A 13,422-nucleotide genomic window follows, 5' to 3' on the forward strand; every position below is an offset into this window, starting at 1 on the left:
TCATGCACCTTTTCTCCACTTGACCTATCTGTGATGATAAGGTCTATCACTGATCTATACTGACCATCCCAGCTGTATCTCATTATCTTGTGGCTATCCCGTTTCTGAAACCATGAGTTCTTCACCAGAAGTTGGTTTCATGTACATAGATCAAGCAGAAGTTCACTTTCCTCGTTTCTATTACCAAATCCATATGGACCAATAATTCCTTCATAACCTGACCTATCATTTCCTATCTGGGCATTAAAATCCCCAATTACCGGGCGAGTTAGCCGTGCGCGTAAAGGCGCGCGGCTGTGAGCTTGCATCCGGGAGATAGTAGGTTCGAATCCCACTATCGGCAGCTCTGAAGATGGTTTTCCGTGGTTTCCCATTTTCACACCAGGCAAATGCTGGGGCTGTACCTTAATTAAGGCCACGGCCGCTTTCTTCCAACTCCTAGGCCTTTCCTATCCCATCGTCGCCACAAGACCTATCTGTGTCGGTGCGACGTAAAGCCCCTAGCAAAAAAAAAAAAAAAAAAAAATCCCCAATTATCATTATGTTCTCTTCATCAATGATGTCCTCTAGTTTTTCTAGGAAGCTTGCTTTTTGGTCATCGCTACAAGCCTGCTGGGGAGCATAAACTTGGATCACAGTTTGAGTTTCTCCATTTAGGCATATTTAAGCTTTGATTAATCTCTCTCTTTTTATTATTATTATAAATATTATTAATTTTTTAACATTTGCTTTACGTCACGCTGATACAGATAGGTTTTATGGCGATGATGTGATAGGTCTAGGAGCGGAAGGAAGCGGCTGTGGCCTTAATTAAGGTACAGCCCCAGCATTTGCCTGGTATGAAAATGGGAAACCATGGAAAAACATTTTCAGGGTTGGCAACAGTGGAGTTTGAAACCATGATCTCCCAAATGCAGGTTGACAGCTACGTGACTCAAACCACGTAGCCACTCCCTCGGTACGCTGTATTTTTTTCTCTGTGCCTAGGGATAAATTTAACATCTTGGAATGTATTCATGTGTATTTATTACATTGGTAAGAAAATTACCTACGGTCCTGCATAAGAAAGGCCGCGTGTTTGTAAAAAATTGCTCAGAGACATAACTTCATTTTCATAGCATCTTTCATTGCAGAGCGCAATACTATGATCGGCTGAAACAGGTGAAGTGAGCACACTTCCCCTTCTATACACTGCGGTAACAGTTTTGTTTTGCCTTAAATACGCATGTCACCAACATTCGGTAAGGATGAGCATACATCCCTTGAATAGTAACCATAATAATGTTATTGAGTTTATGTCCCACTAACTACTTTTACAGTTTTCAGAGATGAATAGTAACCATTCAATACGCCCTAGCAATGGCCGGTGGACTGGCAACAATAAGCAACAACAGGCTGCACGTCGGCTTGTGACACCTGCCTCAGCAACCGTACGAGTACAGTGCTTCACACCAAGTTACGAGGAGCTTGCGGATTGTGGTGCATTAACACTCACAGTGAATGTGTGTTTCATAAAGTCCTGATCAAACTACTTGTAAAGCGAATATTGCTAATTGCAGATCCAAAATTTCCACAGGAACAATTTGGTTCCTGTACAGGAAGCTCTACACTATAACCAGTGAGATGTTTACAGGACGAGATAAGGGAAACGTTGAGGCATCCACGTCATAAGTCTATCTTTATAGACTTCTGTAAGGCATATGTTTCCATAAATAGAAATAAATTGGTGGTAAAACTATAGGAAATATGGATACCATCCTACATCATCCGACTACCTGGAAACATCCTATCAGAATACCAGAAAGCTATTTAGTTATAGATGATAACATCATGTCCTCCATGCCCTTACTACAAACAGTAGGTGTACTTCATGGGGATCCAGCGAGCCCTCTATTATTCAACATCACAACCTGTGATGTGATAACAGCTATGAGAACTGAGGAAGTAACAACTTACTTATATGCAGATGATATGACTCTGGTTTCGACAAGTCGAGAAAGACTTCAAGATTCCTCTAGTAAACTTGTACAATGGGTAGAGAAGAATAATCTCACGATCATCGGCAATAAAACTGTGACCATGGTTATTGAGGAGAGGGTGAAGACCATCCTGAGAAGATGCTTTTTAGTTGAAGGAAAGGAAGCTGTGATTAGTGGATCATTTTAAATAACTGGGCGTAACATTTCAGACCCATGGGGAATGTTTTGCAGTTCATATGCGAGAGAAGGCCACAGCAGCAATTATAGCGATAAGCAACATCTCTCGCCTGCAATTAAGCTTTTCAGACTCAAGATAGTCCCAGTTGTAACCTATGGACTAGAACTCATGTGGAAATATCTAACCAAGAGTGACTTTGTAAAACTGGAACAAGTAAAATCCATCTACTTCAGGAGAGTCCTTTGTGTCTCAAAATAGTCCCTGGCAAGATTAGTTTAAGAGATGGCAAGTGAGCCTTTCTTCGTTGAGGAATTAAGATATGAAATGACATTGCCTATGCCCTGAAGATGGTTTTCCATGGTTTCCCATTTTCACACCACCTTAATTAAGGCCATGGACACTTCCTTCCCACTCCTAGTCCCTTCCATCCCATCGTTGCCGTAAGACCTATCTGTGTCGGTGTGGCGTAAAGCAACTTGTAAATAAAAAAAATACATTGCCTAAACACAGCAAAGCAATGCTCTATTACAGATATTGTTTTAAAAGAAGAGGAGCATACCTATAGACTTTTATGCCACAGAAGCTATGACATCGAACAAGTGGAAAAGTACAAACTATGAATTGAGACACATGATTACTCGTTTTGCGGTACATGGATTCACTTTAAATCGAGTCAAAAATTCCTCAATGCGACCTTAGACTGCAGACGTGAATAGTGTGGGGGACCATGTGACAGATACTATTTCCTAGCATGTAATCAAAGGACTGTTTCAGTACAGCATATTTGCAGTGAAGGACAGTGTAAAACATTGTAATAATGTGTAACATGCACATTGTGGGCTTTTCTATTTAATTAAAATTAGTGAATGTGTTTCAAAAGTAGTTTTACTTCACAAGTAATACTCATAATACTAATTGAAAGTTTACTATTTTCTATGCTATAAGTAACGAACATAAATTTTTTAGTGTTTCAATTTTATAATTTTTTAAAAAGCCAAAGAATGAAGCAGAAGGTAAAACATGTCAAAATTCTGAAGATAGGGTTTTTTCTAGTGGCATTGACATGATTACCACTGAAAAAGAGAAAAGATCTGCAGATGATGAAATAAGTCCTCCCAGCACTTCAGTGGAAATAGGTAACATTTTGGCTACTGTATCTCAAGTGATGTTAAGATTACCGCAGGGGAACAAGTAGGCAAAATTAAACGGGCTGTACTAACTGGTAAATAATTTTTCAATAAGCACTGAGCGGTTAGTCACTGATCAGCAAGAACTTATTATAAAATTACTCAAGTGTTACTTCTGAAAGACCCATATATTATTATTATTATTATTATTATTATTATTATTATTATTATTATTATTATTATTATTATTATTACTATTACTATTACTATTACAAAACAAACTGCACACATGGCCATAACAGGTGAATACGTAGTTGCTAGCGATGGCTAGCATGACTTGGCGTGCATAGTGCAGTTTTGATAGTCATGTAACTATGAGAACTCTAAACGGTTTAATATTCATGAAAGTGTATGGAACTATAAAAGTTTGATTTGTTGAAGGGGATATGTAGTCTCTTAGTATGATTCTCGCTTTTCTACAAAGTGTAAACTAGTTGTTTTTACCTTGTGATATATTTAAAAAGAAAAACACCTCCCCCTTAGGGAATCTTGGATCCTCCTCTGTTCATAAACAGTTCTCTAAAAGACATACATAATTAAATACATTAACTTGGCGTTTGCATAAAATGTGCGAAACTATATGCTTTGTAATCACCAAACCAAACCTCACGGTTCTTACGCCCTTGAAAGGGCTTTGGCCTGCCCAGCGACCGCTGCTCAGCCCAAAGGCCTGCAGATTACGAGGGGCCATGTGGTCAGCACGACGCATCCTCTCGGTCATTATTCTGGGCTTTCAAGACCGTGGCCGCCATCTCACCGTCAGATAGCTTCTCAATTCTAATCACCTAGGGTGAGTGGATCTCAAACCGGCCCTCAGATCGAGAGAAAAATCCCTGACCTAGGCGATAATCAAACCCGGGGCCTCCAGGTGAGAGGCAGGCACGCTACCCCTACGTCACAGGCCCGGCTTGTAATCACCATATACCATAAAATAAATAATTACTCTAAAGGTTGGCATAAGCAATAAACTACGAAATACAGGACGTTTTTTAGGGGCGTAACATGCTCTGCTTTGCTATGAGCAATTATAAAGCAGAACAATGCCTAATACTACGCTGCTGTTATATCGCTTATGTATACTGGTTTGTTTTTTTTTCTTTTTTTTTCCCCCCGGTGTTGGGAGTCCAACAGATGAATGGCAAAGCACTGAACTACAGAAAATAAACCATCACAACCAAACAATGTTGCCAAGAATAGGCATTGCCACGGCCCTCTCACAGACTCTCATTGTTTTGAAAGTCATGATTCATTCATTTTTATAATACTAGAGCGCACATGGTAAAAATACTTTTAAAGCTTAATGCTAGATTAAAAACTCAGTTATAAGTTCAAATATTTTGCATCGCCTTTGCTCAAAAGCTACTGATGATCAACAGGTTATGTAGATATAAGTCACAAAATCTCAATGGGCATATTTGGCACGAACAGAATCATTAAATTAATAAATAAGAAAAAGATAAACTACTCTGACAATACAAATTTTGTACGCACACACAATGATAAATAAACAAACATGTCAACATTGCGTATCTTACCCACAACAGTGCCATGGCAATATAACTGTTACAATTCTAGACAGAGAGTAGCGGTTAGAACAGTAGGAGGCTGTGAGCGAGTCGGTAGTGGGAAGTTGTGGTATTTGGTCATAGCAAATTTTACGGATTTGTTTCATCTTCATCAAGTCCAACAATGAGAAGTTTCCCCTTTCCACCTCATAACAAGTAAGCTAGAGATGTTGTCCTGTTTTAATAGTGCTCATTTAAGTTACAGTTCTGTGGTTAAAAGAAGATTTTGAATATACTAGACATTTGAAGATTTTTAAAACTAGCACCAGTGCAACATTTTATAAATAACGAGTTCTAACAAACAATATATGTCATACATAATTATAAGGTAAGATTCACAACACATATTGGAATTTTACTATTCTCCTTGTCATGGACAAGATATTTAAATTTAAGTGTTGTTGATTATGTGATGTGTTATGGATCCTTGTTCTCTGTGTCATTTTAATTTATAACAAGTAAACACGGCTGACAGTGTCCTAAAACAGGACAAAACATATCTCATAATTACTAAATGTAGAATAAATAATCAAAAGATTGTTATTTTGGTGGAAAGGTGGATTTTTTATGAATTAAGCTGTGATTATACATACTATATATCCACCATGGACCAAAATTAAATTTATAACTTGTAATTACAGTTATCACCTGAAAAGGCTATAGCTTTATCTGTAAGATCAAACGTTTCATATGATGTTTTCACATGATCTGCAATAGTTTGTGCAGTCTCATTTGGCTTGTTTTGGAAGTCTAAGAGTTTAGACTGTATTGCCCCTTTTTTCCAATAAGTACTGAGTCAGGATGGGAAATAACTTTACTGCTAGGTAATTGCTAGAATCAGTAGCCACACCATAAAACAATATGCTTTTCACTGTCTCAAACTTTGTTTGCATTGCATAAGGAGACAACACCAAAATCATAATTGCTTCCGATTTCATGCGGGCTCTTGAGATTTTCTTTGCAATTTTAGAATTTGGGAATATTCTCTTCATAAAAGCAGTAGTACAATAATTATTATTATGATACTTCACATAATGGAAAGCCATAATTCCTTCTGCTGCATGTACGTCATCGCTGGTTTCTGTTATACGAAGAAATTATTTATTGTTTATGATGTTTTTACCTGCAACTCACTTTTTGTGTTTCATAGTTTGAACAAGAGCTTCCAAATCCTGCGATCCTTCGTTTGCAACCGAAACAAACATACCTGCATTACAAACAGTGCACTCATATTCATATTCATATTCATTCCGTCCATTTCCAAAACATCCAAACTTTTTCCTCATTTCATCTGTACATTTGCATTTATGTTAAGGCATGTTTACAAATACACTTCAGTACAAACTATGAAAAGTAACAAGACTGCAGCTTTCAAACCACAGCTTACAACATTTCCAAGCATCAACGAACGGTTACAAATTTATGATACGCTAGTCCATGGCCGACTCGATGGGCAACGTTTCACATGCTCCTACTCTGCACCGATCAAGCCGTGGCTAGTCAGAGGTGCCTGGCGATACACTCAGTTAAGATAGATAGGCCATTACTATCAATTGGAACAAGCGTAATAAACGCATATTTCCAACTCTGTACCGTTAACATTTCTGAAGCAGAGATGATTAAAACAAAACTGATTTGATAGCTTGCGCTATACTCGTACAATTATTAATTAATAACATTAGGATTGTATGACCCCAAAATGAAAACCTGTACAATTGTAACCTTTCACAACAACCCGGCTGGATTGTTTCCGAGTAGACAAAAAAGAGGACATGTTCAGGGAAAAGAGGATGTATGGTAACCCTGCCAAAGGCCAGCACGCTTCACCTAGCCATAGAGCCGGACATTGTTATTAAGGAAAATATACAATATTTGTGTTAAAATAATGCTCTCTATTTTCAGGACGTTGCAAAAAGAGAGGACCTGCGTCACATTGACGTTTGCTCAGTGGATCCCCCTGGTTGTACAGACATTGATGATGCTCTTCATTGTCGGGAGCTTGAAAACGGCAATTATGAGGTAAGTTTATACTTATAATTTTTTTCATTTCACCTTTGTTAACATAATTAAAGATCCTGTTTGTCAACATTATTAAACATTTATTAAACAATAATAACAACAATAATAATAAATTTACATTTTTAAATTTTATGTCTTGCAAGAAAGTATGACAACTAGGCTATATATATATATATACACTAAGAGTTTTGTCCGTACATTACTCAGATTTTAAGAACGGTATATCTGTATCAGTCATTTCCACTGTAATAAGGAAATGCACTTCTTAATTTTCCGTCATTTCTGTCTGTCTTGTCTGTCTTTATGTATGTACGGACATCATGAGAAAATGGCTGAAGAGAATTTAATGAAAATTGGTATGTAAAGTTAGGGAATGAGGCACTACAATCTAGGCTATAAATAATTTTATTCACGCTGAGTGAAATGGTAGTTTAGGGGAAGGCCTAACATTCAGTTCTCAAATATGTATGTTATCAGAGGTCCTATTGATAAATACTACACCGGGTGAGTTGGCCGTGCGGTTAGAGGCGCGCGGCTGTGAGTTTGCATCCAGGAGATAGTGGGTTCGAATCCCACTGTCGGCAGCCCTGAAAATGGTTTTCCGTGGTTTCCCATTTTCACACCAGGTAAATGCTTGGGCTGTACCTTAATTAAGGCCACGGCCGCTTCCTTCCAACTCCTAGGCCTTTCCTATCCCATTATTGGCATAAGACCTATCTGTGTCGGTGCGACGTAAAGCCACTAGCAAAAAATAAATAAATACTACATAATTAAAGTTACATAGAATTATATTTCTGATCATTTATGTCTTATACATTTTTACCATACTGGATATGATAACAGAGATATTCATGAATTTTGTTGCTAAGTCCATATCATTGTTGAGCTACGAGAAAATGGGAGAACAGAATGTAATGAAAATTGGTACGCAAAGTTGGGAAACAAAGCACTACAGTATAGGCTATAAATAACTTTATTTACGCTGGATAAAATTGTAGTTTAGTGAAAGGTGCCTAAAATTTAATTTTAAAATACCTATACAATTTAATAAAATCTTATTCACAACATGTACACGACTTCATCTAGAATTCTGTGTACAATGTAGAATTCTGTGGCGAAGCACAGGTACAACAGCTAGTACAGTAATAAAAGTAACTCCCGTATTTATTGAGATTTGCCTCATGCCATAAATTTTGAACGTAGATGTATCTTAATATTACTTATTTGTTTTATATGTTTCTAGGTTGGGGTCCACATTGCAGATGTGTCTCACTTCATCCGACCCGGTACTGCTATAGATAAAGAGGCTGCTCTGCGTGCTACAACTGTCTATCTTGTAGACAAACGTATTGACATGGTACCAGGTGAGTTGTAAGAATTTGAAACCAGGGATTACCTACGCAGTTTGTGGATGATAGCCACAGAATCTTGAAATGCATCTTATTTTGTTTCATTAGTTATGCTTGGGGTCTCTTTTGTCATAATCTACTTCCTTAGGTTGACTGTTGTTTTTCCCCTTACTAATTTCTGTGGAGTTGGATGGATTTAAGACAGGGGTGTTAGAGGTGGTAGAATATCTCAGATCCTCCACGTATATATTTGTTTCTCATTTAAGAACTACAGAAGTTCGGAAAATATTAGAATGTTTAGGGAACTTTCCTGACAAAAAGATTGGATGAAGGAAATTATTGTTCCATTTTCAAAAAGAAAAGTAAGGAGAAATGTGTTAACTACAGGGCATCACTTTCCTGTACATAAGGATAATTATGGGAAACTACAGATTTTTTTAAAATTTCAGAATCTTCCTGCAGCATTTACAGGTTGCCATGATGACAAAGAGTACTGAATACAAGACAAAAATAGCATACCAGAAATGTTACTTTTCTGTTCATGTAGGTAATGAATGATCAGAATGATTTCAAACAAGGTAGTCCAGCAAGTTAGTGCCTTGTCGCCTCTCGTATTCACCCTAGTGATGGACCACACAGTATAATTTGTTAAGGAAACACACTAAGCGAGTTGGCTGTACGGTTAGGGGCGCGCAGCTGTGAGCTTGCATTCGGGAGAGAGTGAATTCACACCCCACTGTCGAAAGCCCTGAAAATGGTTTTCCATAGTTTCCCATTTTCACACCAGGAAAATGCTGGGATTGTACCTTAATTAAGACCACGCTTACTTCCTTCTCACTCCTAGCCCTTTCCTATCTCATCGCTGCCGTAAGACCTATTCATGTCAGTGTGATGTAAAGCAAATTGTAATTTAAAAAATAAAATAAAGTTAAGGAAACTGCATACTACTTCATACTGATTCATACTACGTGAGTACGTTTATCTAAATTATTCAACTGGGAAGAAATTCTGGACGACGTTCAAAACAACTTTGTGTGTTTCAACTCTCAAAACAAATAATTGTGTGATCTTAGTTCTACCATTTTTGAAATTTCAATTATATAAATTGCATGTGCTTCGTTTGATGAATGTTCGGCAACATTATTCATCACTGGAATTAAAAATTAATTTATGTTGTGCGACTGAGTTGGAAATCTACTGTTGTTGGGCTCTGTGAATGTCACATACATCTTATCATTTAATAAGACCTAGGGAACACTCGGCTTTCATTTATTTTAAATTATTATTATTATTATTATTATTATTATTATTATTATTATTATTATTATTATTATTATTATTATTATTATTATTATTCACGATGAGCGGTGTGCTCTCACTTGTAATGAATTAATTCTTCTTCTCATTGAGATTTTATTAAATATTTGGGGTAATTGCTATGCTCAGTTCGGGACAAAATATTGCAATACAGTAAAATGGCAATACAAATAAATCGGTAGCTTCAAGAATTCAGAAAATGGAGATTGCTTTTCAACACACAAAGAATGTTTATAACAAAAAATGCTTGTTCTGGAACAGTAAAATTTGTCATTAGTTAACAGTGATCACAGCTGTTTATGCTTCAGAAACACTCAATTTATATCATAAAATCTTAAAGGAACAATTAGAGATTAAAGAAAGGAAAATTATGAGAAAAATCTTAGGGCCCTAAATTAAAAATGGTATACATTATCCCAAATCCAACTCAGAAATTTAATGTACAAATTTCTGCAAATCATATGTATGAGTTCAAAATGGTATAAGCAAGTAGAGAAAGACTTCACTGATTTGGGATTATCAAATCTGCAGGCTAGAAATGTAATCAGGAAAATTGTTCACACAAGGGGATTTGAGGAAAATGAGAAGAAACCAACAAGACGTACCTGGTCAGAGGAACAGGAATTACAACAATGAAAATGAAAAACTATTGGGCAAGGAGAAAAGATCAACAAGCGTTCATTCCGCATGGTCCTAAGTGACCCATTCACGCAGAAGAGGAAGAAGTAGTCTGTATGCAGTGTGATGCCATGTAGAGTGTGTATTTTTCAGTTACTATTCTTGTTACTCTCAGAGAGTGTATATTTCTTTAATTGCTCTTGTTACTCTCTTTTTAGCTATATGCGTAATTATTGAATGTCTTGCAGTGTATCAGGAATCAAGATAATAGTTCTTATCAAAATTATCATGTATTGTAATACAACCTGCACTTCCCCTAACCTCATTTATCATTTCACTTTCATGGCAACACACACATTCATTATCTGTGGGAATATTAACACCTAAACTACACTCACACCATGATAAATTAGACTTTCCTCTGCTCCAGTTCTGAAAAGTCACTTTTAATGTACCACTCCCACATGCGGTAAGCTCAAATTAATATTGTTGATATCTAAAAGCTGTGATAAGTAATCAAAAACTATGACAGCAGCAAATTTCTCTCCTACTAAAGCAACAGGAATAGAAAAAAACATGTGTATATGCGTGGAGGTCAAAGCATTGACGCCTAACAGCCGTACTGCTAGTGACATCAGCAGCTTTGGAGAAATACCTGAATAACTATGCAGTTACCGTATTGAATAGGACGGGAGGAAAATAGTTTGCTTTCATATCAAATTCCCTCTCATTTCTGTCAGTAGAAATACTTTCATATCCAATATGTTCACTTTATAGAATGGGAATTAATTGAGGGATGTTCCAACATGCATAAAACATGATATTTATTGAGTGAAAACCGGTTTCGATTCCCTTGGAATCATCATCAGTTCATGATAAATAAATAAAATGAAAAAAAAGGATCCTAATAACAATCAACATGAAAACTGCCTTAAAAACATTTACATGACCATAAAACATATTACTATTTACAGAAAGTTCTTGGAATCAGGTCACAGATAACTGCAGACACATATGACAAAAAAAATAAAAATACTATTTACAGAATGTTCTTGGATCTAGGCCACAGATAATTGCAGTGCGTTTGTACACTGTTGAACAAAGCTTTACGAAAATGTGTAAAAACTTGAAGTTGCAGAATACTGTGAGGTTCTTATTTATTCGTCGGCTGTAACTCGATCTGAGTATATATAACTTCTTCCTGCATACATTGACCAGTTCAACTCAGTTTATGGATGTGTTTACGATGACTAAACAGATCAATGCTGGCATAAAACATACGCCCACACAAATCACACTGAATAGATGGAGGAGGGCGAGGTTGTAATTGACAGAGTTTTCTTGCTTGTCGCTTGGCCTCTTGATGTCTGCGGCTTTCTCTTTCAAACAAGTTGACGGTGGTGGATGTAGTGTTCTAAAAAAACTAGATACATACTTCCAAAAGTGGTGCCTCCGTCCAAATCTCCAAAAGACTGTCGCATCTGTGTTTCATCTCAGAAATAAATTTGCCAACTACAAGCCTACAATAACATTCAGAAATCAATCCTTACAACACTGTCCCTTCCCAAAATACTTAGGTGTCACATTAGACAGATCCCTAACATATAAACATCATATTAACAACACAGCCACCAAGATCAAAAGTCGGAATAATATTCTTCAAAAATTAGCCGGCACATCCTGGGGTGCAAACAACCAAGTGTTGAGATCTACTGCTCTAGCTCTTTGCTATTCAGTTGCCGAATACTGCGCTTCAACTTGGCTGAACAGTGCTCATACTGCGAAGATTGATGCTCAACTAAATCAAGCAATGCGCATCATAACTGGTTGTATTTGCTGTACAAACGTGGCCTGGCTGCCTACACTCAGTAATATTCCACCGCCTTGCTTAAGAAGGTCTGAAGCTCTTCTAAAACTGTGGAAGAAGACCAGCCTGGACTCCAACCTCCCCGTTCACCAGGATATTACTCAACCTGCCCCTCCACGACTTAAGTCTAGATCTCCACCCTGGCGCACTGCACTTACACTGGAAGAATCTGGGTTCTCCGTCACGAACGCCTGGTTACGCCATTGGCAGCAGTCTTCTGTTCCCAATCAACATCTTGTGACTCTACCTCATGTTCAACCTCCCGGATTCCATCTACCCAGACGTCAATGGAGGACTCTAAACAGGATAAGAGTCAATCAAGGAAGATGCGGCTATACTCTTTATAAATGGGGCTGGCAGAAGTCTTCTGGGTGTGATTGTGGAGCTACCTCACAGACCATCCACCACGTAATTGCCGAGTGTCCACAGAGAGCATTTCAAGGTTCTTTGGAGGACATTCATAATGCAACTGAGGAGGCCTTAAAATGGATCAATGGACTTGATTTGGAACTATAGGCTTCTGCTTGTATATATTGTGTATGTATTGTATACTTATTTATATAATCTATCTGTGCACATCATACAGTAAATAAATAAATAATAAGTGTTCTGCCACAGTGAGAGGTCCACAGCACATTCTTCCCATGTGTGTATCTATACCAGTTGTCTTCATGATGTGTTTCAGATGGTCCTTAAAATGCTTAAGAGGGGCTCCAGTAGGTCTACTGCTGAAGCAAAGTTCACCATAAAGAATTTGGCGGGGAAGCCTGGTATCACCCATGAGGTGAACATGGCCTAACCATTTCAGTTGATGAGCGATGATTGTTGCCTCGATGCTGTTTAGCTGCGCTTTGTCGAGCACTGCCGTGTTGGTCACATAGTCCTCCCGCTTAATATTCAAGATGAATCTCATTTTCTGTTGGTTTTAGCGCTCAAGTTTTTTGATATCATGGCAATAGAGTGTCCAAGTTTCACAGCCATACAGCAGCATGGAAATGACAACAGCTTTGTACACCATGAGTTTGGTATGCAGTTTTAAGTTGTTATTCATGAAGACTATGTGCATTAACCGTCCGAATGCTGCATGAGCAGCCCCAATTCTTGTATCAACATCTTGTTCACAGGTATACTGTTTAGACAAGATGCTTCCAAGATATGAAAAGTGATCAACCTGTTTCAGTGTTGTGTCTAAGATGGAAATACTGTACTCGGGAAGTGTTAATCCTGGGGCAGGTTGTGTAAGTACCTTCGGTTTTTTTTCTGCATTAATGGCAAGACCAAAGTGATCACATGCAGTTTTAAAGCAGTTGACTGACTGCTGTAGTTCTGCAGGTGTTAGAGCA

At 37.6% G+C, this 13,422-nt stretch overlaps 1 protein-coding gene across 1 annotated transcript in view; it reads left to right on the forward strand.

Moving 5' to 3' along the window:
• Positions 1-13,422, forward strand: part of Dis3 (exosome complex exonuclease RRP44-like protein Dis3) — a 403,141-nt gene that overhangs the window by 291,677 nt on the left and 98,042 nt on the right. The window contains exons 10-11 of the mRNA XM_067142669.2: positions 6,812-6,928; positions 8,172-8,292. Of these exons, the coding sequence (XP_066998770.1) occupies positions 6,812-6,928; positions 8,172-8,292 (238 nt within the window). The remainder of the gene's footprint in view (positions 1-6,811; positions 6,929-8,171; positions 8,293-13,422) is intronic.

Source organism: Anabrus simplex, chromosome 3 (assembly GCF_040414725.1).
Source record: "Anabrus simplex isolate iqAnaSimp1 chromosome 3, ASM4041472v1, whole genome shotgun sequence".
Lineage (NCBI taxonomy): Eukaryota > Metazoa > Arthropoda > Insecta > Orthoptera > Tettigoniidae > Anabrus > Anabrus simplex.